Consider the following 25,981-nt stretch of genomic DNA (forward strand, 5'->3'; position numbering starts at 1 on the left):
TTGGGCCCTATGCCTCCTTTTCCTGAGGAAACCTCATATGATCTCCAGGATGTGCTCTCTAGCCATAGCTCTGGAAGTTATTATGACATCAGGATTGGGAAGGGCATGACTTCATTACAGATTTAATGGGTGTGAGGAGGAACGGATCATTACGGAGAAACCTTACACAGAGGGCAGAAGAGCAGGTACAAAGCCTGAAGAAAAATGCAGAACACATATAAAAGTTGAAGGCATCCTTGTTTGAAAGTCCCTCTTTAAAAGGATGTAGCCTGGAGGTTATTCTGCTTTTAAGAGATTACTTTTCCTCTACAGGGATATATACCACCATTTTTCCTCTTGGAAATTTACTGTTAGCTTCTTCAAAGAACAGAGATAAATTTATAGCCAGCCGGGTTCTGAGAACAAAGTGAAAACTAAGCCCCTCATACAATTGCAGTGTAGCATTAGCGCAATCTCAGATCTAAAATGGGGCAATCAAAGTTCCAGAATGAAGTAATAAAGAAAGAGAGGCAGTGTGTAGAAACCAGTACAGTAAATGGCTTCATGAGGCTGAATTGTTCTGCTTTAAAAACTATCTGAATAACAGTGTTACAAATCAATGAGGAAGATAAACTTTAATAATTCACTTCTCGTTTCACTAGATTGTTAATACAATGATTCAATAACTGGTGTGTTGAAATGTCTACCTTTGATTCTTCGAAGTGTCGAATTTTTAAGGACCCTCAACTCACATACATAGTTCTTGGTCTTATACCCACCGATTTTATGATATTTTTCAGCATCATAAATCCAAATTCCTAACTTTATTTAAAACATTGTAAAGTTACAACACATGGTATTTTGCTTTCAAAGCAAACTGAAAATGCTCTGTTTGTGTAGAGTTGAATGTAAAAAACAGGCGTCTATTTAGTCTGACACATAAAAACCACTCTGTAGTTAATCCAAGAGTAATATAAACGCTTCTCTTGGTCATAAAAAATATTTTTATTTCTACCTTCTTGAGAAAGAAAACAGTCACTGGCATGGGACTAATACTCACTGACTAGTGGACTGAGGTTCTCTAGTGTCGGGGAGAAAATTGCACAGCGGGTTTGTAGTCAGAAATTTTGAGTCCTGTTCCGTCCACTGCTGACCATGGGAACCGTTCACTCAGTTCTCAGTTAAATAAGGAGCAGGGATAACACCCTCCCACCCTCCAGAGTTGCTATATATAAAAATGGATGTGCAAATGCTTTCAAAATGGTGAAGACTCCCAGAAATGGAAGGTGGTGTTTTGTTTTGTTTTTCTTTACAATGTAAGATATTGTTTTGAAATGAAGGAACTGCAGGTCAGAGGAAAACAATGCAAAACAAAGCTCTCATTAGAACTTACCTCAGAGTACCTTCCCTCCCTGCCTACTCTCACTGGCACCTTCTCCATATTTACCTCATCTCCCCATAATTGACTCAATTATTCCAAGTCACTCTCTTGGCTGTCAGCACTGAAATAAGCCATTTCTCCACCAATACTGTAACGCAGTTTATGCAGACGCTGGTGGCACTCATGGGCTTGGATGGTCCCATCCCCCTTATTTTCATGTTCATTTGTCCAGATGCTCATAAGGTCAGTCACATCCTCTTCCTTACTTGTCCCTCTGCCTGGACAGCCCTTGCTTTATCCCATTTAAGCAGTCAGTCCTGGCCACTCCTGCCAGTTTCTCTAGTTAGCAGCTTTTAAATGCTGGCCTTTGTTGACGGGCCTTCATGCTCAAATGCTCCTGAGCTTTCAGTTGTGCTGATTCACCAGTAACTTCACAGCAGCTATTTTTGGAGACATAGCATGTCATGATCACAGGTCATGGAAAAGGGTGTGATGGTTCTTTCTGTTGGATGTATAGACTCTTAGAATTGAAAGAGCATTTATAAAGCATTCTTCGCCCAGGGCTTTGCCTTTACAGGCAGGGAAACTGAGGCCCAGGTATGTGGAGAGACTTGCCCGTTTCGCATCACTGACTAGGAATAGAACTCAGTTCTCCTCCCATGTGAGGCCCAGGCAATTTCTTCCCATTTAAAGTCTATTGAAACAGAACTCAAAGGAGCCACCGCACTCCAGTGGTTCCCTCCTCCGGTCCTAGCCAGGGTGAGCCAGGGAGGAGATAGCACGAGCAGCCTCAGAGGCCAAAAGACTAGAGCTTCACGTGCTGATGGCCCGAGAGCTCTCTCAGGGACAGCAAGCCAGCCTCTACCACGTGGACAATCCCATTCTAGGCCTGTAAACTCCTAGGGAGACCTGGGTCTGCTGATTGATAGACAGGCAGTTCCTGACTCACCCAGGTCCTTGCAACATTCTCAAATGCTACACAAGCAATGCTTAGTGCCCCCAACAGACTTGCTCCCAAAGATGACTGAGAGGGCATCACTGTCCACAGACCTCTCCTCCCAGGGCTCTTGCTTATTCTGCTTCTGGCTCTATGGACTGTGGTTCATTTTAAGAACCTCTCTGTGTTCCCATGAAGCCCAGTACAGCGATCACTGTGCATCCTACCTGCAACGCAATCGACTCTGATGCACTGTCTTCCCTGCCACATTGTAGACTCTGTGGAGGGCAAGATCAAGTCTGGGCATCCTGTCTGTGTTCCCCACAGCTCTTAGCACACAGGAGATACTCTCTAAGTGCTGTGGCTTTAGAAATATGAGAAAGCACAACAGAGGTCGCATTATTTCCCTCTAGAGCAGCCAACCCCCAGCCCATCCTGCACACAGCAGGTCCAATTTGTTTACAATTCCTCATAAAGTTGGACTCCTTGTCCTAACAGTCACAATGTGCTTACAATAAAAACTTCCAGGGTCTAGTTCCTGTTATTACTCAAAGCGATCACTGTGATATCAGCAGACCTCATGTCCCCGTTAGTGGGCACAGCATCCATTTAGCTTACGGTTAACCACACCTCGGTTTCCCTTTGGAAATCCCCCGCTCACGTAATCTGTGGTTCCAGTGAAGGGGACCCTACCTCCATCTCTGAGGGTGGGGTGCAGATGGGTTTGTGACCCAGAAGCAAGCCTGTGCTGACTGTGTTCGCCAATACCCGTGATTGGTTCAGGATGGGCACCCGGCCCAGTTCACGGGACATGAGGAGACTTTCACTGAGACTGCACATTCACAGTGAATCCCAACTGAGAGGATAGCAAGCCTGGAGCTGCTTCCCACATCCTGGTACCACGTGAAGTTCCAGACTAAAGCCGGCACGGGGAGGCAGAGTGGAGGGATGGAAAGAAACCAAGCCCTACCGAGTGCTGAATCCACACATCACTGAAGCCAGACCCAACCTTTGGACCTTTCAGATCATATAAAATCATACTTCTTCTTTTTGCTGAAAGCCAGTTTGGTTTGGGTTTTCTTCCCTTGCAATCCACACAGTCCAAACTGATATCTCCCTGAAGGTATTTTAATCACGCTCACCTCTGCATCCTGGCTTACCGTGTTCACCAACCTGACATCACCTCTCCCACTTCCTGCCCACTCGCATTTCTCTATTTTCCAAGATTTGATCAAATTTTACCTTCTGCATCACACTTTTTCTTTCTAAATTCCTCAGGCAAGTATTGTCTTGACCAAACCTTTGACACTTACTGCACACAGGCCTATTACCTTTCCTGTGCATATTTCCCAAATCCCATGCAAGCTGCTCTAGGGTAGGATCTGAAACTTCTTTGCATTTTTCCAGAATGCCTAGCCAACTGTGACACACATATAAGGGACATATTAAATGTTTCTCAGTTAATACAGAATTAGATTATTTTAGGTGATTATGTACTTTCCGAATAGCAATGACAAAAGAAAACAGAACCCTGAACAACTCTATAATACAAAAGAGTAAGAAGTCAAAGGTATTATGAGTCCAGTATTTAAGAGTGCAATTTGTTTTAGATATGATCAAATGCTTACATTAGATAACATTAATCACCTCATATATTTATCTACTCAACAACTACATATTGTGGTCCAATTCCTTATCACAGTGAGCACTGTTATATATGATACCTTTAGAATTTTAAGTGTAGCTGTAAAATTAATTGCCTCTAAAATCTGTACAGTTAAAATTTTACAGTTGAATTCTGTGGCCCAACATGTAGTTCAAGACAGATGAATTCAGCAAAGAAATAGAAATAATAGGCCAACACATAATTTTTTAAAGTATTGCTATAAAAATATATATTATCCAACTGGTAATTTTATCCCCAGAAAACATTCAAAACATAACTTTCCCTCTGAAGCGCTGTATCATAGATTTAAATTCAGGGCCCTTTCAACCATTTCTGAAAGACTGCTTTCCTCTTTCTCAATCACAAAAATTTCCCAGATATCAAGGAAATTGGGTCTCTCCTCCCTAATGCCTATCTTTGTAAGGTAAGGTGGTCCTAAGTCTTGATGTTCCATTAAAACTTAAGACTTCCTAACGGATTTATTATTTTATTGGTTATTTTGCTCACGGTTTGCAGCTTTGTGGACCAGACATGAATGGACTTGCAGTAGAATTCCCAAGTGTTTCCTCAGTAAGTTATCACTTCATTAAAAGCTCGTAAGACAATCTGAAACCTGCATTATCACATTTTGGTGCTAAGTATCACAGGTTAGAGGTGAGCAAGAAATCTCTTGAGATTCTGGAGCTGACCAGTAGTAACCAAATAGGAAGCTCTAATCTAGTTATTTAAAATATGTACCCAATAACAACGGCTATGTCGTGTGCGGGGCTATAGCCAGCTAACAGTGGACTGGGGGATCCTGACAGACCAAATAACTGACCAAATAAAATGATAAGGAGAAACTAATATAAACCTGCTCTACATGAAAGAAACACTGCATATCCCTACCTCAGACCGCAAGCTCTTGGTGATGAGAGTGTCCTTAGGAGATGCTAGATGAAGTGTGAAAACAGAGGAACGGTAAGATCATGCCAGTTACCTCAGCAAATCTGGGGGCGACACACATAGCAGTTGGAGCTCTTAGAGAAATTCATATCCATCACGTTTTGGTGCCTGCCCTAACACCAAGCATGCGCGAATCAGAGACGGTGCTTGCCTAATACCCAGAAAATGTATTCCAACAACAGATAGATCTTTGGCCTTTTCTGTTAAAATAAAACAACACTATCCTCCACACAGTACTCAGATATTTTAAATCTTCTTTCTGACATTAAATTTGGAAATCAGCATAAATACCTAGGAGGTACCCATCTGGCCTATCTTTGCAATGTTATAGGAAAAATACAGCATGGAGGTGGAAGGTCAGGAATGAAGTGAGAATATGAATTGGAGCATTACTTTGTTTTTGCAAGTCTGAGTCACCCACATCTGTGTAATGCTTGCCTTGTCTGGTAGCTTTAGCTTAATCCCCTTGGTAGCAGCAGCAGGGGGAAGTCAGGAGAACCAGCTTTTTGTCCTAGCTCAGCTGATTATGTGACCTTGGACACGTTTTCTAACCACATCAAGCCATTTCCCAGTCCACAGCCTGAGCTGAAGGACAGTGCCTCACTCCTAGGGAAACTTCCACCTATGAAATACCTGAATATGCTTAATATCACCATCAATCTACTAAAATGGGTTATGTTTTTCTCTTCGTAAACAACAGGCCTTCCAGTCTATGGATCAAAAATATTTCTGTTCTGCACTATGTGCAGGACCCACAAGAGATGTACCTCGTTTAAGTTCGGAGGCAATGTTTCCTGTCGTGGCAGTAATTATTGGATTTAAGTAACTGCATTTTTCAGAGGCGAACGGTGACTGTTTTTCCTTCTTCGCTTTTCTTAATTTATTGCCAGCCATCCCAAACAGTCTTCATTTCATTAATAAAAGAACATTATCGTGCATGTTGCCTTTGAGTCCATCCATTATTCATACTACCTAGGAGACTGAGCCAGGGATGCAGCTGTTGGGGCATTAATCTCAGGAACGCTCTCTCCTTTGCTTGTCCTTACTCTGTAGGGACTGAGTTACGATTTGCTTGCCACTTTGGAAATGTTTTGCTTGATAGTAAAATTAAACTGACACCTAGATTGATATATCCACCCTTCTCATTTTTTTTTTTTGGCTTGCTGTCATGCTTATTACGGTTCTGTTTCGTTTTGCTTTAACATCCCTTTGGGGTCTCGCCAGGCAGGAACTGCACAGTATCTGGGTCTAAGACACGGTATTTCCCTAAAGTGAAGGTGACCATTTAAATGGCAAAAGCAGGCTTCATGAAACCAGCGGCCTTCAAACCTCCTTTCTAGGTACCCATCTCTTAAATGTGATTCCGCATTTCCTGGGGCAGCGCGGCCCCATGCTTCCCCACCACGTCATAAATATAGGCTCCTCCCGCTGATCTCTTTCTTAATAGAATCCCACATTGGTCCAACTCTGCAGAGGGTTGCTGATGGCCTCCCATCAGGGGGTTAAAATGACAGCCACTTGCTGAGGTCAGGTTTCTAGAGGGCAAAATTCACGTGTTTCTTCTGCCCTACGGCCCCTGATTTTCTCACAGAGGAAGCTAAGCTGAGCTGCCATGTTGTTTTTCCTTCATCATGCCAGTAAACTAAAGGACAGCTGTAGGCACAGTTTATCTTAAGAAAATCTATGAAAATTTAGAACTTACTAAGCAGGTAGATTAAGGGGTAACTCCTTTTATTGCAAAAACAATTTTTTTAGCTTTGCCGAAGAATTACTCTTGGGTTGCTATAGTGGGATGCTACTGTAGAGCATCTCATATGTGATTTGATTGTCCAAACTCTTAAAAAAACACATTTATCTTCACAATCAAGGTTTCTCTATAGTAATGGTCCCTTCATGGGAAAATTCAATCGTTCATTAATTTAACAAATATTTATTGAAGTGCCTTCTATGTGCCGTGCATTCCACTAGCTGGTGGTGATACAGTTTTTAACAAGCCTGCCAGGTGGTGCTTTTTTTCTTTTTCTTTTTTTTTTTTTTTTTTTTTTAATTTGGCCACGCCACACAGCTTGTGGGATCTCAGTTCCCTGACCAGGGATCGAACCAGGGCCGCAGCAGCGAAAGCGCCGAGTTCTAACCACTGGACCGCCAGGGAACTCCCTGTCTTTTAATTTAGAAACACTTTTCTCCTACAACAGGAATTGAGAAACTTTTTCTGGGAAGACCAAGAGTTAATACTTTAGACTTTGTAGGCTATATGATTCTCTGACACAACTACTCAATTCTGCCCTTGTAGAGTAGAAACAACCATAGGTAATTTATAAATGAATGGGTGTGGCTGTGTGCCAATAAAACTTTATTTAAAAACCAGGCAGTGAGCTAGATTTGGCCCATTGGCTGGCTGTAATTTGCCAACCCCTGCCCTAGAGGATAACTTTTTAAACTTACACTTCATCAGGATTTGGGGGGCTATAGAGTAAGTAAAATTTAATGCCCCAATTCATGAATAATCTAACATATAAGTTATTCAACAGTTTATCCCAATCAGAACATCAAAAAAGGTCACGGTTCTACTTTAATTACAAATGCTTGGATCTGGAGAGAGATCAGTCTTCCCAGGAAAATCTGTCTCTCGTGTGGTGTGGAGTGGATGACTCTCTCTTTTCTGGGCTCCTCATTTGGGCTGGGTCCATGGAGGTGCTTTTGCACAGGCCACTCATGTCATCTTCATGACAGATGTGGAAGGTTGGTTGATAATACTCGTCTCATTTTTATAGATGGGGAAATTAAGAATCAGAGGAGGAACGTGTACCTTGCCCAAGGTCACAACACAGTAAGTAGGACAGGCTGGATCCAAAACCAGGGCTTCCTGACACCAAAGCCACAAACTCTCTGTGCAACTCTCCGTGCACAGAGCTGCCAATCTTTAATCAAGTTGGTTTCATTTCAATTTTCAAGACTTTTTAGTTTCTAGAAGTGTCATGTGTTTGACATGTATTTGAGAATTGTTTGACTTCAGCATATGAATATTTACACTCTTTCTTAATAGAATAACAGTGTGTCAATACTTATGATTAAGTTCTTTATGATTATTCTTTCCTACACATTTAAACCTGATAAAACCTACATCCTATCCGTAAACATCACTGAGGAACATACGGAGGCAAAGTATGGCAGGAAAGAATACATAGAATAGAGTGTAGGCATCTTTTTAAATCATAAAGGGGGAAAGAGGTTCTGAAGCAAGATGAAAATAAATACGATACCACAAAATTGTCCATCAATACCGAATCACCAGGAATCTCAGGAAAACATATACAGTTTACACCCAATCAGTAAGTCTTGGAATGCCATGGAAATTTCTCATTTCTAATAGCAAGTACATTAAGTTTTAAAAAGACAAATATATATATATATATATATATATATATATATATATATTGTTGGGACCTGCTCTTAAGGGGGCTCTGAAGGTAAAACGAAACAAAATAAAATCTCAAACAGCGAGCAACCTGTTGTTTGACTTGGTAAAATAACACAGATGTCTCCCTAGCCCTGTGTCTCTCTCTATGACCATTTGTGGAACTATAATACAAAGTACTGCGGCCCAGCTTTTGAGCCTCCTGGCCAATAACTCACTTTTTAGCATCACGGTACAGCTGCCCTACCAAACCTCATACCTCCCCTATACTTTTCTCTGCAATCACAGTTTGGATGGTTTTGAAGTTTAAATCTATGCCTCTCCTATGTGTTAAGTGCTGGGGTACGGAGGGTGGTTAATCCCTTCCTAGAACAGAGGCCCCTCTCCTTCCTTCCTGCAGCGCTTTTTACACTCATGGAGCATGGGGAGACTTTTCTCGACGGCAGAGCAAGGCCAAGGCCACCATCCCTAAAGCAACCTGTGCCCTGCAACTTGCTGTGTGCCTTTGGAACCCTCTTCACACCACGTAGGGGGGTTCCTCTCTGGCTTTTGTGGGAACTGGTCTTCCAAACCTGCGCCGAGCTAGATGCATTTAACTGACCCCACTCCTTTTCACACCCGAGCACGACAGCATTTAATAGCCTTGCAAGGGCTGCGTACGGCTGCTGCCGCTCTGCCTCATTACTCGCTGTTTCAGGACAGTGCTTGAATCTAGTACGCACACGAGTCACGTCAGGCCTGACCTCAACCCCCCTTCTGTCCTAGCTCACCTCTGCGTTATCTCTCATTTGGCATTCTTAGCGTATGTCTTGTTTTGATATTTGTTTCATTTAATCAGGTTCTGGCTGTTGCTTTGTTCTGCGTGCAGAAGATGCAGGAATTCTTCTCCATGTGCTGCTGGCACAGTACCTGCCACAGGGACAGCTTCACTTGAGAGAGGCAGGGATGTGTGTGAGAGGGTGGAGTGGCTCAGGCAGCTCATTCCTGGGAGAGGCTCACCTCCAGACTCTGGGGCACAGGAGCAAAAGGTCTCCCAGAAAAGGAAGCTATGCAGGATGCTGCTGCCCTGGCTACCGCTTGGAAGCATCCCTCTGTTCGAGGCAGGAGAATGAATGCAAGGAGGAGGCATGGCCCCCACCATGTCTCCAATCCCCAAAAAGCCTACTAAGAGGGACATGCCAATTCTGGGCACCCCGAAGAGCCGTTTCCCAAGCCTCTGCCCTGATGTGAGCTGCTTTACAAAACACCAGCTCCTCTCCCAGGCGTTCCGCTCAGAGCAGTGAAAACAGCCAGGAGCACTTGTAAACACAACAATTGGGAGTGGGGATGTTTCACCTGCAATGATTGCTTATGTTAAAAAGTTGGCTGCCACCATGGTTAGACAAATGCTCCCACTTCCAAGGAGATAAAAGGCGGGCATCTGCAATCAGTGAGGAGAGTGTGTTCGTTCCGGGCTAAATGGCATTATAAAACTTCCTAATTAAGCATATACGCCGATGAGTTTTTAGCATCATTTCTCCAATTTAGCTTTACATACTGGGTGTGCTGTTTAGTACAGCATTATCTATAAACGTTGTTGTTACTGCCCCCAGCTGGAAAGCAGAGCAGCTTATGTGGGAAAGAAAAAAGAGATTATCTTCCATCTGCTCCTGCCCATTATTCAGGGATGTGTCATTTTGTCTGCTGATGGGAACCATCGCTAGGATTTTAGTCAAATGACCTTTTTATACTTGGCTACGTTTATTAATTACTGTTTATTTGGTGTTTTGCACTCACCCCTAAGCCCACCAATTTAGTAATATAATTTTCTAGAGGTTTTTTTTTGAAATTTATGTGTAATTTGTGTTATACAAATATGCACAACTGTAATTAGACATGTTTGATGCCTATTTTTAATTGTATATCAACTAAACTCATAAATGTTTGGTTAATATGCCTGAGGTTAGGAGACATACAATTAAAAAAGGATGGAGCATGATTCGATTTATAGAAAGAACAAAACCAGGCAAAGCTAATTAATGCGGACAGACTGCAGGTCAGCATTTACCCTTAGGGCTACGTTGAGATGTGCACTCTTCAAAATGTGTATTATCTTTCAGGAAAAAGTAAAAGATGGATGGATCATCTTCCATGTGAAGAGTCTGCACAAAGGCAAATCATGATTGATTCGCACACCCCCCCGCAAAAGAAAGGTGAAAAATAAAAAAGTTCTTTCTGTATCTATAAAGCTATTTATTTAGGTAAATAAAAAGGTGAGTGTGCAACTCCTGTATGCAGGCATGTCTAGAAGATACAAACAGCCTTCTGTGTAAAACTGACTTTGATATTTATTGAAGTTTGGGTATTTTCTTGCTTTCAGCAGGCTTAGAAATATCATGATCTTAGATATTTGGAGAGTTTGTCAAAGGGTGGCCTTTTCTGCATCTCTAATGCCTTTGATTCTAGTGTCTAATTAGACTAAAAAATTAGGAGTAATAATTGGGGGTTAAATTGTATATTATATATGTTATTCTTTCTTTTCTTTCCTTTTTTTTTTTTTTTTTTTTTTAAAACAACTTGATCTATTCCATGAACAGCATAAGGCACCATCGTTTGGGGGAAATGCCAAACCCAGTGGAATTTTTTCTTAGCAAACGCTAAGATGTGGAGCTTTACCTGGAGATCATTTCAGAAACATTAAGATGGAGGAGAAAAGTTGCCTAGCACTTCTCAGAGTTCATTCCTCATATCATCAAAACTCATCCTGCCTGTGGATAACTTAAAGAGACACAAACAATGCCCCTTGAAGGAAATGCCAGTGCAGTTGACTGGAATAGAAAACGATTGGATAGAATTCTTAACCCAGTTAAAAAAAAATCGATACCTCCCATAGTCCCTTTTGCTTGAGCAGATAAGCCAGCTAAGTAATCTGACCGTTACAAAATATCGAAAAATAAGTTCATGCAATAGCTAGTACATAAAGGGATTTCCAGGGGGAGAGAGGTAACAATAAAACAAAAACAAAATGAAACAAAAAGGTGGAGGATTTGAAAACACAAGCTTACCAACACACACAATGCATTCTATAGCTCACTGTGCTCAGAGGAGCTTCTATGACTAAGGTGTAAATGCATTGTTTCATCCATCTACTAAGGTTAAGGTCGGGCTTGATGATTTTAAAATGACAGTATATACTTCTATAGAACATATACTAAGGTACTATTGTTCTTCCATTTGTTAAGGGACAAAACACTAGAAATCATTGTTTTAATTAGCAACATCAGGCAAATGCTTTGACATTAACACTAAATATACTGTCCTTTTAACTGTAAGGAAAATTGATACTGAGCATGTGCAATGGAAAGAAAGCTGGCAAATGTCAGTGTGAATAATGGGGTGAAAAAAAGAATGAGGGGGTGTGGCATCTCAATCAAGATTAAAATGAAACTGATAAAGCAGCATATGGACTGGATAACAAATCAAAAGCATGTTTATCCACTGAAGGAACTGGTTAATGGAGACTGCCAGCACGTTGCCATGGAAACACTGACTTGAGCTGCACCATCTCATACCTTATCCAATACATTCCTGGTTGTTGGTAGTAGTCCAAAGACCCTGATCTCTTGATGGTAAACCCGTGGTCCAGCTGAGCAGAGAGAAATGGGGGCAACTCAGTGGATCGACATTGTGCTAAAGTATTAAGACTCCAGACCAAGCTGTTCTTCATCGACTATATATGTATATAGAGTTACAATGCCTCTTCTGCAGGGTGACTAGCTAATATCCTAAATCTGCACATTGAAAATAAAAAAGGCGAGAAAAGACACTAATCCCCCATGAATATCTCGGAGGCCAATTTGTTAGAAAAGATCTAATTTGTCAAACAAGGTTTTGAATGCACACTTAATAATATCCTCTCAATTGCAAAAGATATAAACACGTCTTCATATTCTAGAGCAATGGAAAATGCTTTACAATAAAGTGCTGAAATCAGCTTTAGCCACCTAAGAGAAAGCAGATTGGACGCCCACCCCCCAAATCTTACCCCATGAAGCTTATGTTTGAGGCCTTCATAAATATGAAATAAAAGTAGAAAAGAATCAAGTTTTGAATCCCCATAAATCACAGCAATTTGGATTTCTTTCTTTAAGAGTTAATCTTCAGAAGCAGAGCTGTTCTTAAAGGTGAATCAATTACATTTCTGAACTAAAAAGGTATGGTATAAAACAATAAATTTTCTCCAAGAAAATAAAATGAAAAATAATTTTCGCTGTATATTAAAAATGCATATGTACAGTTAAGTGCTTGTGATTAACAAAAGGTACAATAAATAGAAAACAGGGTAAGTTCTCAAAGTTGTTCCTCCTGGAATAAGTTGTTAGCCTTTGGCTACCTAGGAATAAAAGATTCAGTCCCCAGATTTGAGAAACAATAATCATGCTGTATGCCCACTCCCCCATTCTGCCCATGAGAGGATGCAAGTTGACCACCTTTCTTTCTGGAGAGGCTCATGAATGCTTTCAAGTGTGGTACTGGCATGATGCTGATGACAGTTTCTACTACAAAATTCACAAAGGCATTTCAAAAACATGCCGGGGCACTTGTTTAAACTAAAAACTGCTCAGAAGATTCGGTATTCTGATTATAAACTAGGCTATCCCAGTGTTCACGGAACAGCAATGTGAGATTTTAATCTTTTTAAAAATGTACAGTTCGTTTTATTTAGAAAAAAAAATTGAAGTACACTTGCTGTTAGGAAGATGAAGGCCTGCATTTCTGTTTCAGCCCAGGGATGGCTACTCAGTAACTGGCTCTTTATTGCCATCTACAGGCAAAGTGCCCCATAACTCCGCATTTGGGAATGCCCCAGTGCAGAGGCCTCTCGCTTTAGAAGGAAGCTTCCCACTATCACAATTATTTGCCCATTGATTAGTATGGATTTGTTCAATTAGACTGAAATGCTCTATTTGCACGACCAAAATGCAAAAGAAGAACTCAAAAGCATTAGGAAAATTGTTGGTTAAAATAATAAACAGCATTAAATGAGGAAAAATAAATTGGAAGTGACATCTGAGTCATCGGTTCTTCATCAAGCTGAGCAAATCTAATAATGCCTCCCTCCCATCCCTCGGCTCTCAAGAAGTCCGCCGTTAAAATGTCATCTCTAATTCCATTTTATGTCTATAAATTGCATTTTAATAACCTTTTGTTTCCCTTTCTCTGCTCTGTTCTGGGTTTCTTTGGTTTGGTTTGGTTTGGTTTTAATCCCCCGACCACTGGGAAAGGCAGTGGAGGAACAATGGACGCAGACTGTTGTAGTTATAAGGACAGCAATGGGTTTCCACCTAATCATGTCACCTGACCTAAATGTCAGATACCTTTTCTCCTTCGAGAAGGGCTCTATGATGCCCGTGAGCCTCCAGCTGGTAATTACTCTCCCAGCCAACTCGAGGACCTTAATATAAAGTTATCATTTGTCCTCTCTTTGATCTTAATAATGTAGGGGGTGGGAGGAAGAGAAGAAAAAAATGACAACACGAACAGAAAACATTAAGGTTCAGAACCATGAATGCATGTTAAACTACACTCATGTCATAAATTACACCTGTGATTAGAGTCTGTTTGTTATGACAGTATGCTCTTTTCTCCTTTGTCATTCCGAGAAAGAAAAAGTGTCATGAATTCTTTTATGAGCAGATAGTGAGGTTTCTAACTAAGGGAAGAGAACTACCGGTTAAAGACCAATGATTTAATTGCTGATTTTCTGGAAAAAACAAGCTGATACTCTGTTCTAAACAGTATATATATATTTTAATTTTAAAGGGTGTATATAATTTACGAAAAAGCACTCCTATAATAGAGGCAGTTTAAAATAAAATACATCATTTGATAGCCTCTGGGGAAAGCATTCATGCCCATGGGAAAAAATTCTGTCTGCATGAAATCTATGCTGAAATCAGGTTTTTTTTCCCTGTCTATCAAATAGAAGTCATAATAGTATTATATTAATTACAGAAATTTCTATCATGTGGGTGAATCAATTATATTCCATTATTAAATTGTCAAATGATCTTTAGAGAATGCACCATTTATGAAAGCTGTTCCTTCAACCTCTCACATTCTGTCTCACAGCAGAAGATTGTTCCTTTGCAATTATACTTTAGCTTGAGTTGGGGATATTATTTAATGCCAGGGCTCCTTTATCTTGTGATGGTCCCCTGAGTCTAATTCTGTGCACTTTAAGAATGGGAACATGGTTATGAGGTATACATTGACGTATCCAGTGCTATTTTGAAAGTTAATAACAAAGGCAGCCAACCTGGCTCGTTTCTAACTCCCAGCCCTGCCCTGCACCTAGTGACCTACCCCAGGTTCTTATGGAGGGTGTGGACATTTATGAGGGAAAAGCATTCTGGAGAAGATGCATAAATGCATATATTATGGCCGGCCAGCTTCTCCTGAAATAACCCCTGAAATTTACAGCCATATTCTCTTTCATGTTTGAACTATTGATAGTGTTCAACATGTGAATTGCGCAACATTAGAATTGACAAGGCGCTTTTTCAGATATTTCTCCAAAATGTCAATTATTTTGAGCCTGAGTTGATTTTTTTCACAACTTTGTAGTGGATAAAGAGATTAAATAAGCTTGCAACTAATGCACAACTCAGCATCACACGGCCCATTTTACAATTTATATTAACCAGTTGGTACAGTCTCCACGGAAACATATTAGTGATGAACTGAGAAACTGATATTAAATTGCATTCAAAATGGTCCAGTCATAGAAAAACAAAATCAGTTGGACCTTTAACCTTCAAATACTAACTGAAGTTTTTTTTGGAGATCTACTTAGCTGATGTTTTAATAAACTCACATGGATTAGGTTTCAAAATTTATCCAGGTTTGATTAAAGTAGCATTTCCCCTCCCATCTGTGTTGTCTGTTCATTGGAGAATTACCCTGAAGTTCCTGCTCTCAGTCATTACAAGTCTCCCAGAATACCGTGGACAAAGCATTCTTGAGCAACCAAGGCAAACTAACCAAAGACTAGTTAAACTAAAAGACCACGAAAAACGAAACAAATCCCAAAATGACAGAGGTGGAAAAAGCACCCTCTCTAGCAGTTGTAAGCCCTCAGCAGGAGCAGAAAAGCAGTTCTTTTCATGGACAAGTGTGCTGGCAGTCCATTCCAAAAGAAAATTGTGGAAACAAACATTTTGGAATATACTTGTGTCTTACATGAATGATGAAAACAGAGGATAGAATGTCTGGTTTCCCTGAGAAGCACCATGAGATAGTTACTTTCAAAAATTACTGATTGAATATTAGCTGATAACAAAGAATGCTGACGATCGATGAAGACAGGAAGGACACTGCGCTTCTACACTGAATTTCTTTAGAAAGAACTAAAGAGAGAGAGGGCCAGAAGAATAACTTGCAATGTTAAATCCCCAGGAGCGCTGAGGAGCATGGGGAAAGAGTATGCATTCTATTTAGCGCTGTCAGTGTACTCCTGAACCAGTAACTCATACTTGTGTAACTCCCTGCTGAAAGGGTTCAATCAAAAAACATGAAATGCAACTAGTCCAGAAAAGTATATGCATGCGTTCGTGCCACCTGCCAATTCTGGAAACTCCTATTAAATATTTAGTAACCCAGATCTGGGATTGGTTGTATCAAATAGGTCACTTAGTTATCTTTTGCTTTACCTGGAGTTCTAGCACCACCAAAAAAGAGAAAGAAAAGAAAAACACCCATGGAAGTAGTTAAATATTCAGTATTGCTGACGAGCATGATGTATGTTTAGGAGCATAAATAATTTAAAAAATTCTAGATCATAGTGTCTAAGTTCTTTGTTTTAAAAAAGAAAAACAGCTCAAGTGATTTCACATTGAATATGCTGTAAAAATGTATGTACTCTGAAAAAAAGAGGAAATTATTTAAAACTCAAGTAATCTGGGACTTGAATATATTTACTCTAGAATATGACACTGGGAAGTATGAGGTTTCATTATTTCTCTGCCCAATTTAATCTTTGCCTAGAGCTGCTATCAAATTGCATGTAGTGTATGTCTGCATGTATGGAACAGGAAAAAAAAAATTCTCCTGCAGCCACATCAACAAAATGGTAAATGTTAAAAGACTCTCCGCTTTGAAAACAGAAATTTCTAAGGAGCAAGAAATCCTGATTTCTTTGGGTGTTCACAGCAATTCAGTTTCACTGAAAATCTCACTGGGTAAGCGTCCTGCCACGTTTTTGGCTTTCGTTTACGGCTTGTACAAAGATCTATAGTGTTCCAGTCTCTCTCTGCCATGTCCTCTCTTTCAGCTCCCCTCCCCTCCCCTGCCAGGTCCTGGCAAAAGGACACTAGGAACTCTTTTTCTCAGAGCCCAGAAGTTTGCATTGGCACAGAGTCCAATGTGGGGGAGGTTTTCTGCTTTAACAAATAAATCATGAAATTAATATATACTGCAAGGCACCCTGGAGGTGTTGGATAATGATGTGACTCCCAGGGAAATGATCAGCAAAAACACATCATATATATAAGCCCCAGACCTCCCCCAGTGCTTTAAATGGTCGAGCTGTCTAAAGAAATGACCCATTCTGCTGTCTCTGGGTGGAATCTCCTGAGTAATGCCCATCTCTTAGAGGGAGTGCTTTGAAAAAGTTATAGGTAGATATTTCAGATGCTTACTGCTATGACAGAAACTCCAGCTGCTGTGCTATTCGGTTTCGGTCCTGTGTTGAAATGCTTCTTTATCTTTCCTGCTACTGACAGCTGATGTTCATTTTCTGGGAGGCCGTCATCCTGGAAAAAAAAAATAAAAAATTTAAAAAAAGGAGTAGAAGAAAAAAATGAGATAAATAGAAAATGAGGCCAAGATATTCTAGTAACAGGCAGTAATCTTAAAATTCATAACATTTCAGGAAGAAACCAACCAATGTCCTCTCATTAAACACTGTTGTAGCAAGTACTGCTTCAAGGGCTCCTTCATTTCCACATTTGCTCTAAAATTAATTTGCTGTGTCTTCTTACCCTCTGACTTTGTCCCTAAATAAAAAATTTTATTTCTGTTTTTGGTTTCTAATAAAATTGATTTCAGCCATCGCTCTAGAGACATATGTCAAAGAGCAAGTTAATCTGGACAACCAAAAAAAAAAAATCAATCTAAACATTTTTTTTTCTAACCCAAAAGTTTTATCCTCTTAGCCCATCATACCGACCCAAAGCCAAGGGAAACTGACGGACCTGGGCTCAGGCAGGAGCCCGTAAATAAACTCAAGCTGGTGCCACAGCTACTCGATCATCCATTCTATAATCCCACACAACCTTCCAGGTGGAAAGTTCTTCCTTAAGTTTTAAATCCTCCTTGCTGCCTTCATATCATCTGTTATTATGACATATTCTCCATTGGAGCTCATTTTAACTAAGGCTTCTGCTCTCTGCCTGAGCCATCTATGATGGAGACTGGACAGATTTCTCTCCTTTGCTAAATACTGTTAGAATAACAAGAATCGGAGTCATAAGTGTGTAACACCACTTACTAGTGTGTGATGAAGAGACTGCATGATCCTTGAAGACAGAGAGTGTATTTTGCTCACTACAGAATCCCCGGGTCTTAGCATGTACTTTGGCACATAGTAGATGCTTAATAAAATTTGTGGAATAAGTGAATGAATGAATAATTAAGTGTTTGTTACTATCTATTTAAACCAAAATTCCTGGCAAGACTTCAATGCCATTCATCATTTTCTTTCTCTCCTTCCTCTCCATGACTTTGCATGGAATTTCTTGGCTCCACCCAAGAAAATAAATTTGCTGCTTTCCAAGCACAGCATGCTTTGCTCTTTTACATAACCTGGTCTCTCCATATGGGATTTACTCTTTTTTTCAGCATTTGGCTGGACCAGGCACTACAGTAACTGATGGGGAAATAATAGTGGCCAAAAATACTCATGGGCTTTGCTCTTATGGACCCTGTGGTCCCTCTTTTTCTTCCAAACTTGAGTCCAAATCACCTGTTCCAAAACATTTTCTGCCTATTAAGCACAATCCATTAAAGTTGTTCTTCTATAAACTCCTAATGCTTTTTTCATTACATATATTTGCACTATTTACATTCTTTTTGGTGTTAGGTGATTGTGTGTGTGTGTATATATATATATATAAAACTTATACACATGTTTATATATATATATATATATATATATAAAAAAATAAATGAACTCTTGCCCTTTTGTACCACATCTTCCATGTTTTCTGTAATCTTTAATATAAGCACTTGGCTCAGTGCCCTGCACACAGTGGATGCACAATTTATGATATTCTTGGGCTGATTTATTAATGGCTAGAAGAAGGAACAATTATTATGCTTATTGAGTCACTTCTGAAACCAAATCTAGAAGAAGGAGGCTTTCCAATGATGCAGAGTGTATTCAAAATTTAAAAAAAAAATTGTGGAAACAGAAAATGAAGGTCAATTAGGGTACCAGTGGGATGATACTCGGAATGGAAACAGGGTCAACTGAAGTACCTACTATATGCAGGGCTGCATTGGGGATGGCAGGGTGGGGAGAAGAAATGATTGCTGTCTGCCAGACCCTCGCGGGCTAACTAGGAGACAAAGTTTGCACACCCCACGTCAAACAGTAAAACAGACCAATAAGATAAGAAAGACCTGTTACCAGGCAGTGTGCCACATGGCTCAGCTAGAAACACAGAACTTCAGAGGAGAGAGGACGTGTTTTCAGTTAGCGCAAACTTCACGAGGAATACGGGATTCCAGCAGGTCCTTGATGGTGGGAGTGCACTGACAGGTAGAGAGGGGGGAGGTGATGTTGGTGCACAGATGTGCCTGAGTGGGAAGCCACAAGGCATGTTTGCCAAACAATGAGTCAACCATTCCACCTCTAGTTAAGAGTTTCCATGGGAGAGTGATGGCGAGAAAGCTGAAAGAGCAGGAGAGAAATGGCCACAGAGGAGTCCCCAGAACATCTGGAGCTGGAAGCCTTGGTTTCAATTAGGAATAAAGCAGTACTCTTTAATAAGAGGGGTGTAGGGCTTCCCTGGTGGCACGGTGGTTAAGAACCTGCCTGCCAATGCAGGGGACACAGGTTCATTCCCTGGTCTGGGAAGATCCCACATGCCCCGGAGCAACTAAGCCATGTGCCACAACTACTGAGCCTGCACTCTAGGGCCTGCGAGCCACAACTACGGAAGCCCATGCACCTAGAGCCCGTGCTCCGCAACAAGAGAAGCCACCGCCATGAGAAGCCTGCGCACCGCAACGAAGAGTAGCCCCCGCTCACCGCAACTAGAGAAAGCCCGCGCGCAGCAACAAAGACCCAACACAGCCAAAAATAAATAAATAAATAAATAAATAAAAATTTAAAAAAGTAAGAGGGGTGTAAGTGCAGGAAGTGTGAAGGACCACCCTCCCTTTATTCACTTCCCGACTCTACAAGTGAAAGAGAAGTTGCAGGACAACCACAGAGAATTAGGATTATACAGTCTAGAGTTTTAAACACAAGGGTGAATTCAATGGTGTATGTAAAACACTTTTTTTTTTTTTTTAATGGTGTATGAAACAACAGCGCTTGGAATCTAAATTAGACTTTGGGGAGGAGTTAAACATTTGACAAGGGACGAACTGATGTGCCTTTAAGTGTCATATCTCGGGCATAATTTGGGGTCCTGCCTGAAGGAAAGGAGGCAGCCGGATATAGTGGTGCCCACTTGGGCCTCACTCCCCAAATTATACAGGTACTTCTAGTCATCTCTTAATAGAGCTCCAGGCTACGCAAAGCAAAGCAATTTGTATGAGCTTTAGATTATAAAATAGTAAGGAGAGAAAAGGGTAAGGAGAGAAGCAGAGTTAAAAGACAAACGGAGAGGAAGGTGACATGAGATAACCATTATGTGGCTAACAAGTTACATATACGATCTCCTTAGTCCTCAGATTACCTTCTACAACATGCACTGTTAGTCCCATTTTGAAGATGAGCAAACTGAGGCTCTGCAAGGTTAAAAAATTTGCTTAAGGTCACAGGGCTAGAAACTGGCTGAGTCAGGCCTGAAACAGGTTGGAACTCTGTGGTCTTCCCACCACACTGCATTGCACTGTCAAGGGCATCAGGGGCATTGGTTACTAAAAGAGGTCCAGAATTGTGAAATGGAAGGACGCAATGAGTCATCTTTTCCACGATGAAAGTCACACGATGGTAAGGAGGGCTGAATTAGGGGCTGAAAGAAACAGAGAATATTTGGACAGGGCTTTAAAGGAGCCTGGGAAGCATCTGGACAGAGGTCAGTAAAAGGGATGCTGAGCACTTCTGGGGCCACAGGAATGTAGTTAGAAATTAGGGACTTCTCTGCCCAGGAGATGCTGGGCATCCACTCATCTGGGATACGGGAACGTGGCCCATGAGGGCCGGGGCTCTGGAATCCTCTGCGGAGCAGGCAGTGCCAGAAGGCCTGGCTGACACAGGGTGACAGGAAGGTGCCCTGGGTCACAGTGTGGGCCTGTGACTGAATGAGGGCAGATATGGAGGAAACAAACAGTAGGGACCCCATCGGAGCAGCCTCTACTTAACTTGCTGAGGGAGAATCAGCCCTTACTGCAGTCCCATCTCCTCACACCCCCACCACTGCCATCTCTGCCAGAAATTCCCCTTTACCTGGCTTTTTTTTCCTGCCAGTCAGTCTTCCAGCTAAAAGCTGGCTCTCTCACCAACCTCACGATGGACTTTGTTACCATTTCCCAGCTCTGTCCTGGCCCTAATCTCCTGTCAGACTCCTAGCAACTCTTTCAGATGCTGGGGCCTGGGGGTTCAGGCCTCCAGCTTTAAATTCTAGTGAAGGTTTTAGCTTCCCATGGGTTATTAGTTCATGTTGAAGCAATGAAAGTAGTGAAACAATCCTTACAAGTTGCCAGGGATGCTTTTGACTGCATAAATCTTAAAACATTTCAGGATTTTTTTTCCCAATGAATTAAGGTGCCTCCGCCAGAGAAGGTAAAACACATATACACGAGTGTGCACACACAGACACATAGACACACACACACACACCAGCAACTAAAAAATCTGCAGTCTCTAACAATTTTGAAGGCTTTGAGCATAATTGGATTAAAAGACAAGCAACTGGCTTAGCAGGGCCCTAAGCTATACCTGAGGCATCCAGATTGATGATAGAGATTTAGCTAACTTACTATCTTGCATCAATAAAATAAATAGGGCCATTAGAAGCATACATTTTTATATATACATCTTCATCGCCACTATTGTGAATAGATTATGTGCCAAAAATGTGCTATGAATTTTCCAAACGTGACAAACCTGGCAGCAGGCTACAGATAGTTCTTGTATTATTACCATACATTCTGGTGTGGAGTCTCCGGGAGGAGTTTCTGAAGTCTGACGCGGGCTGGTTGTGGTTTGTTAGCGGTTTTTGGTTTAGAAAATCCCCATCCACTCCTTGGCAGAGCGTTGCAACTGACAAGAACAAAACTAGTTTGCAAAATGGAAAATGAACCCTCCCAGCTGTCTGGGGGAGACCTAGCCTCCTGGTCCCCGCTCCTCTAGCGGATGTTGGGGAGGAGCCGTCAGGAGGGCTGGGGGGCTCGGTTGTGAAGTCATTCAGCAGAGTGAATTCCTCTCTTTCCTCCAGGAAGCCATTCCAGGGGTCATGCTTTAGGAAACCCTCCTCCCTTCATGGAGTTTCATTTTTGAATCATGGATCTGGTTTTCAGTCTACTCATTGCCAGACTCTAGTATTAATAATAGCTGTAAATTTATGGGAAGCATGGCAGTCTTGAGCAGTCTGATATTCACTACCAGGATATCCCGACTTCGTTTTAAACAATCCCAGGTACATTAGCACACTCTCCAGTAGCGGGTCCATTTCACAGGCCAGAGTGTGCCCCCTCGACTCTTGTTAACCTTCCCCAGTTGTGCAACATCCCAGGATTTCTGAATCTCTTAGCTTGGCCCTATGTATCCTTTATGTCTACAATTCACTCTGCTCTCGGGGAGAAAATGTGAAGTAAATTAAGATCCACCTTAGAGAAAGGAGAGGGTAAGATGCCCCAATGGAAAGTGGAATCCCATGTCATCATTTACAACTTTATTTATAAGTTGTACATACAGATAGGTGGTTTTATTTATTATTACAGTATCATTGGGGGTTCTCTTAATTTCTAACAACAGTTAGAGGAATGCTTATATATTTTTGTATGGGTAGCACTGATTTTTATGAGCATAGAATAAAAAGCGTATTATCTAGGCTCTTGTTTTTTCTTCTTCCTCGGGTTCTTTATTTCTCGTTGAATATCTTGGCTTAGCAGTATCTTTTCAAAAGAGGTACGTGAGAAAAAGGAGGAAAAATAAAATTTAAAGGCCAGGAAGATGACAGTAAGTCTTGCACCAGCTAAGTAACTACACTTGACTTATTTAAACCAGTCCTTTCCCGTAGGACAGAGGTTCTCTATATTGGTCTCACATTATAGTCACCTGGGAGCTTTTAAAATTCCCAATGCCTAGATGCCAGTGCAGATCAGGATCAGAATCTCTAGAGGCAAAACCCAGGCATCGGACCTCATGCTAGAGACCCCACTGAGCTTCGTGCTAGAGACTTCTTTAAGCCTCATTTTCCTCATCAGGAAAAAAATTGAAGGTAGAACACAGATGGTATGAGGAGAATAACAATGGGATAAGGTAGGTCAAAACTTTGAAAATAAAAATCCAATAATAGTCATCTATTTGAAATAGACTGCTGATAATTTAATCCTAATTACACAGCAAAAAAAAAAAAAAAACTTTGGAACTGTCATTTAAGCTTATGAACTTAATCACTAACCTGCATTTTCTACCAACAAAACATCATTTGGGGAGAAAGTGACTCAACCTTCTCCCTAATCCCTGGAATGATCCAGATATATTATTACTGCCTATTCCACTCTCATATGATATGAGCCTAAATCATATGGTTCTCCACTATATGAGTAATAAGGTAAATAAATTTAGCTAGGGAAATTCCTGTTGGTGCTTTGCAGCTACCTTAAGAGATGGCTGTGACACTGGAGAACGCAACAAGCTGTTCATCACATTATCTACGTGGAGTTCGGAGCACACAAACAGGATCATTTTTTTGGATGAGGGGCTTCCACCTTAATCAAGTTTCTCACACGCCAGCGTTGATCACAGTTTCTATTTCATCAGCTCGTAGCTACAGATGATGGAGTTTCGGCCTTCCTCAGACTCAAATTCACCAAATATTTACCAAGTACCTACAGCGTATGAGCACTTAAGACTGTCTGCTCAGGACTTTCAGATATAAAATCCTCTCTCTATCCTCATAACCTGAGAAGTTGATTCTCTTATCTCCCATTTCACAGACAGAAAAACAGGTTGAAAGGCATGAAATGACTGTCCCAAGGTTACCCAAGGTGAGCTGGCGCTCCTTCTGGGGGTCTACATCCCTCTCCCAGACACCTGGCTGCACACGCTGATGCTGCCTTTGTCCTCTGGCTGGTTAGAACCATCCACTGAGAGGCCTCACTCGTGGCTCTTCCGATAACAGAGCAGAGGTCCAGGACACCGAAGGGCACTCAGAGTGTATAAAAAATAAATGGGGGCCTAGAGGAAGCACCTGGAGTAAGGTTAAAGCAAGTGACTTTTGCTGACTAGATTTTTCTATTCTGTTGCCCTCGCGCTCTGCTCTCTGTTTCATGAGACTGCCTTTTCAATTCCAAGTGCGCCAGGTGAAAAGGGCATCGTTTATGCGATAAGAGAAAATTAGGACAAATGGGAACGTGGGAAGAGCTTTCTGACGACTTCCTTAGGGCTCATACACTTATTATTACTTCCCCCCCTTAGGTAGCACCCTCTGCAGTGATCAGATATAATTTGATTGCCAAATGCAACATGTCTTGTTAAATGGGCTTCCTTTACATCCCTAATTTATTTATTCTGATTGCTAGGTTCATTTATTGCACTCGGAGACCTCAACAAACACTAAATGCTGGTTGTGAATGCTTATATACATATTTTTTTCATTTATTTTGAGATAAAATAATCAATTTTCTAACTTAGTTATTTACTATGTAATTTCAAAAGTTAAGCAATCACTTTATATGTTAAGTTTTTTGCCAAAATTGCTATCTTTTTTCCCCTTAGAATCTAAGGTCTGTTATAATTATATTAAAGGGTATTTAAAATTTTTAAATCTCCTGGACAATGCCTTAAATGTTATCCTTGCTCTTAGAAAATGTTTTTTAGGGAATCTGAGAGGGAAAACTAAAATGACAGCAGAAGTCCAAGGTCCAGAGGGAGCTGTGGAACCTAATTGTCAGCAAAGTGGGACCGTGTGCACAAAGCAGGTTGAGAAGGAAGAAAGTTACCGCTGAGACATGTATACACCGCCCTAGGAAAATGAACAACCTAATTTTTCAAAGGCAACAGCCAGAAGTCGTCTTAATTTTGTGTCTCTACCCAACTGAGTTGGAATATATTGATATAGGGTCATTTGGTCTGGAATCAGGGTAAGGGGTTATTTTGTTTCCAATAACACCCCAGGCCTCTCACATGTATAGACAAATGTGCTCACATTCACAGAGTTATCTTATAGCAAATATCCATATCCTGCCTGAGCTGGCCCTGCAGGACATCTCTTCCCAGCCTCCTCCAGGAAGAAGCTCTGGCATCTCCTCCTCTGGGAAGCCTCTCAGGGCACCCTCCCCACACAGGCCAGCTGGGGTGGCTCTTCTCTCACTGCCATGTGACTGCTGTATCAGACAGAGCTCCTGGAGAGCAGGCCCGACAGGGGGTGTCCTCTGATGAAAATGTATTTCAAAATCCAAAATGGCTATTTGTAATCTCTCTCCTCCACGGCTCTTTGTGAGCCTTCAAAGGCCGTGTTTCAAATTCGGATTTTCCACTGTATTCTGTGTGGTCACACTCTCAGTGTTTCCAGTGCTAACATGCAATTTGACAGTTTGTGGACCGTGGACTTCTAATCAGCATGTAGATCAGTCCAAACCAGCTGCTGCCACTAGGAGAGCCTGCAGCTGGCCTGTGCCTCTTCCACCCTGCACGTCTAAGGGAGAGGCACCACGACCCAGGTAAGTTACTTCGGAAAGACTGCAACCTTGTATGAACAATCATTATAACGATGCTGGTGTACATATAGTGCACTCTTCTGCACTATTCACAGTGCTTTCATGTATAACAGAGAGAGGGTGATGCAGTGAGGTGCGTGGGACTTTAAAGGAAATGGGCTTGAAGTGCCTGCCTGCAAATTCTGGCTCAACCATAAGCACAGCTACTTTGGAAGAGTCATCCGTCACAGCCTCAGTCTTTCCATTTGTAAAATGGGTACAATAATACCCACCCTGCTTCTCTTGTAGGCTTATTATTAGGCTTACATGAAATGCTTCCTAACCTTTCCAACTCCATAGAAAAGGATAACTTTTGTTCAGCATCGTAGGGTAAATGCAAAGGTTGTAAGGCTGGAAGTGACAGCTCCTGGACTCTGGCAGCCCTGCCTGACTATCCCAAGGGCTGCGGGGATTAATATCTTCACACGTCTGTACACCAGTTGGGAAGCTCTGCTGTGTAAAAATATTTAACAAACCTTAGCTGTATACCTATACACGCTCGCATTCCTGTATATT

At 41.4% G+C, this 25,981-nt stretch overlaps 1 protein-coding gene and 1 long non-coding RNA gene across 5 annotated transcripts in view; one reads left to right on the plus strand and one right to left on the minus strand.

Annotated features, from left to right (window-relative positions):
- Positions 1 to 25,981, plus strand: part of LOC307176766 — a 99,480-nt gene that overhangs the window by 67,761 nt on the left and 5,738 nt on the right. The window contains exon 3 of one of the 2 annotated variants that reach the window (XR_013824883.1): positions 10,426 to 10,518. The exons of the other annotated variant lie outside the window; for it this stretch is intronic. This is a non-coding gene — a long non-coding RNA (uncharacterized lncRNA). The remainder of the gene's footprint in view (positions 1 to 10,425; positions 10,519 to 25,981) is intronic. 2 annotated transcript variants of the gene reach the window in all.
- The window catches only part of DCLK1 (doublecortin like kinase 1), a 354,244-nt gene that overhangs the window by 7,160 nt on the left and 321,103 nt on the right, over positions 1 to 25,981 (minus strand). For all 3 annotated transcript variants that reach the window (XR_013824882.1, XM_079903169.1, XM_079903168.1), the window contains exon 16: positions 17,005 to 17,118. Coding sequence is in view for 2 of the 3 variants with exons in the window: in XM_079903169.1 (XP_079759295.1) it covers positions 17,005 to 17,118 (114 nt within the window). In the remaining variant the exon portion in view is untranslated. The remainder of the gene's footprint in view (positions 1 to 17,004; positions 17,119 to 25,981) is intronic.

Source organism: Stenella coeruleoalba, assembly GCF_951394435.1.
Source record: "Stenella coeruleoalba genome assembly, chromosome: 18".
Lineage (NCBI taxonomy): Eukaryota > Metazoa > Chordata > Mammalia > Artiodactyla > Delphinidae > Stenella > Stenella coeruleoalba.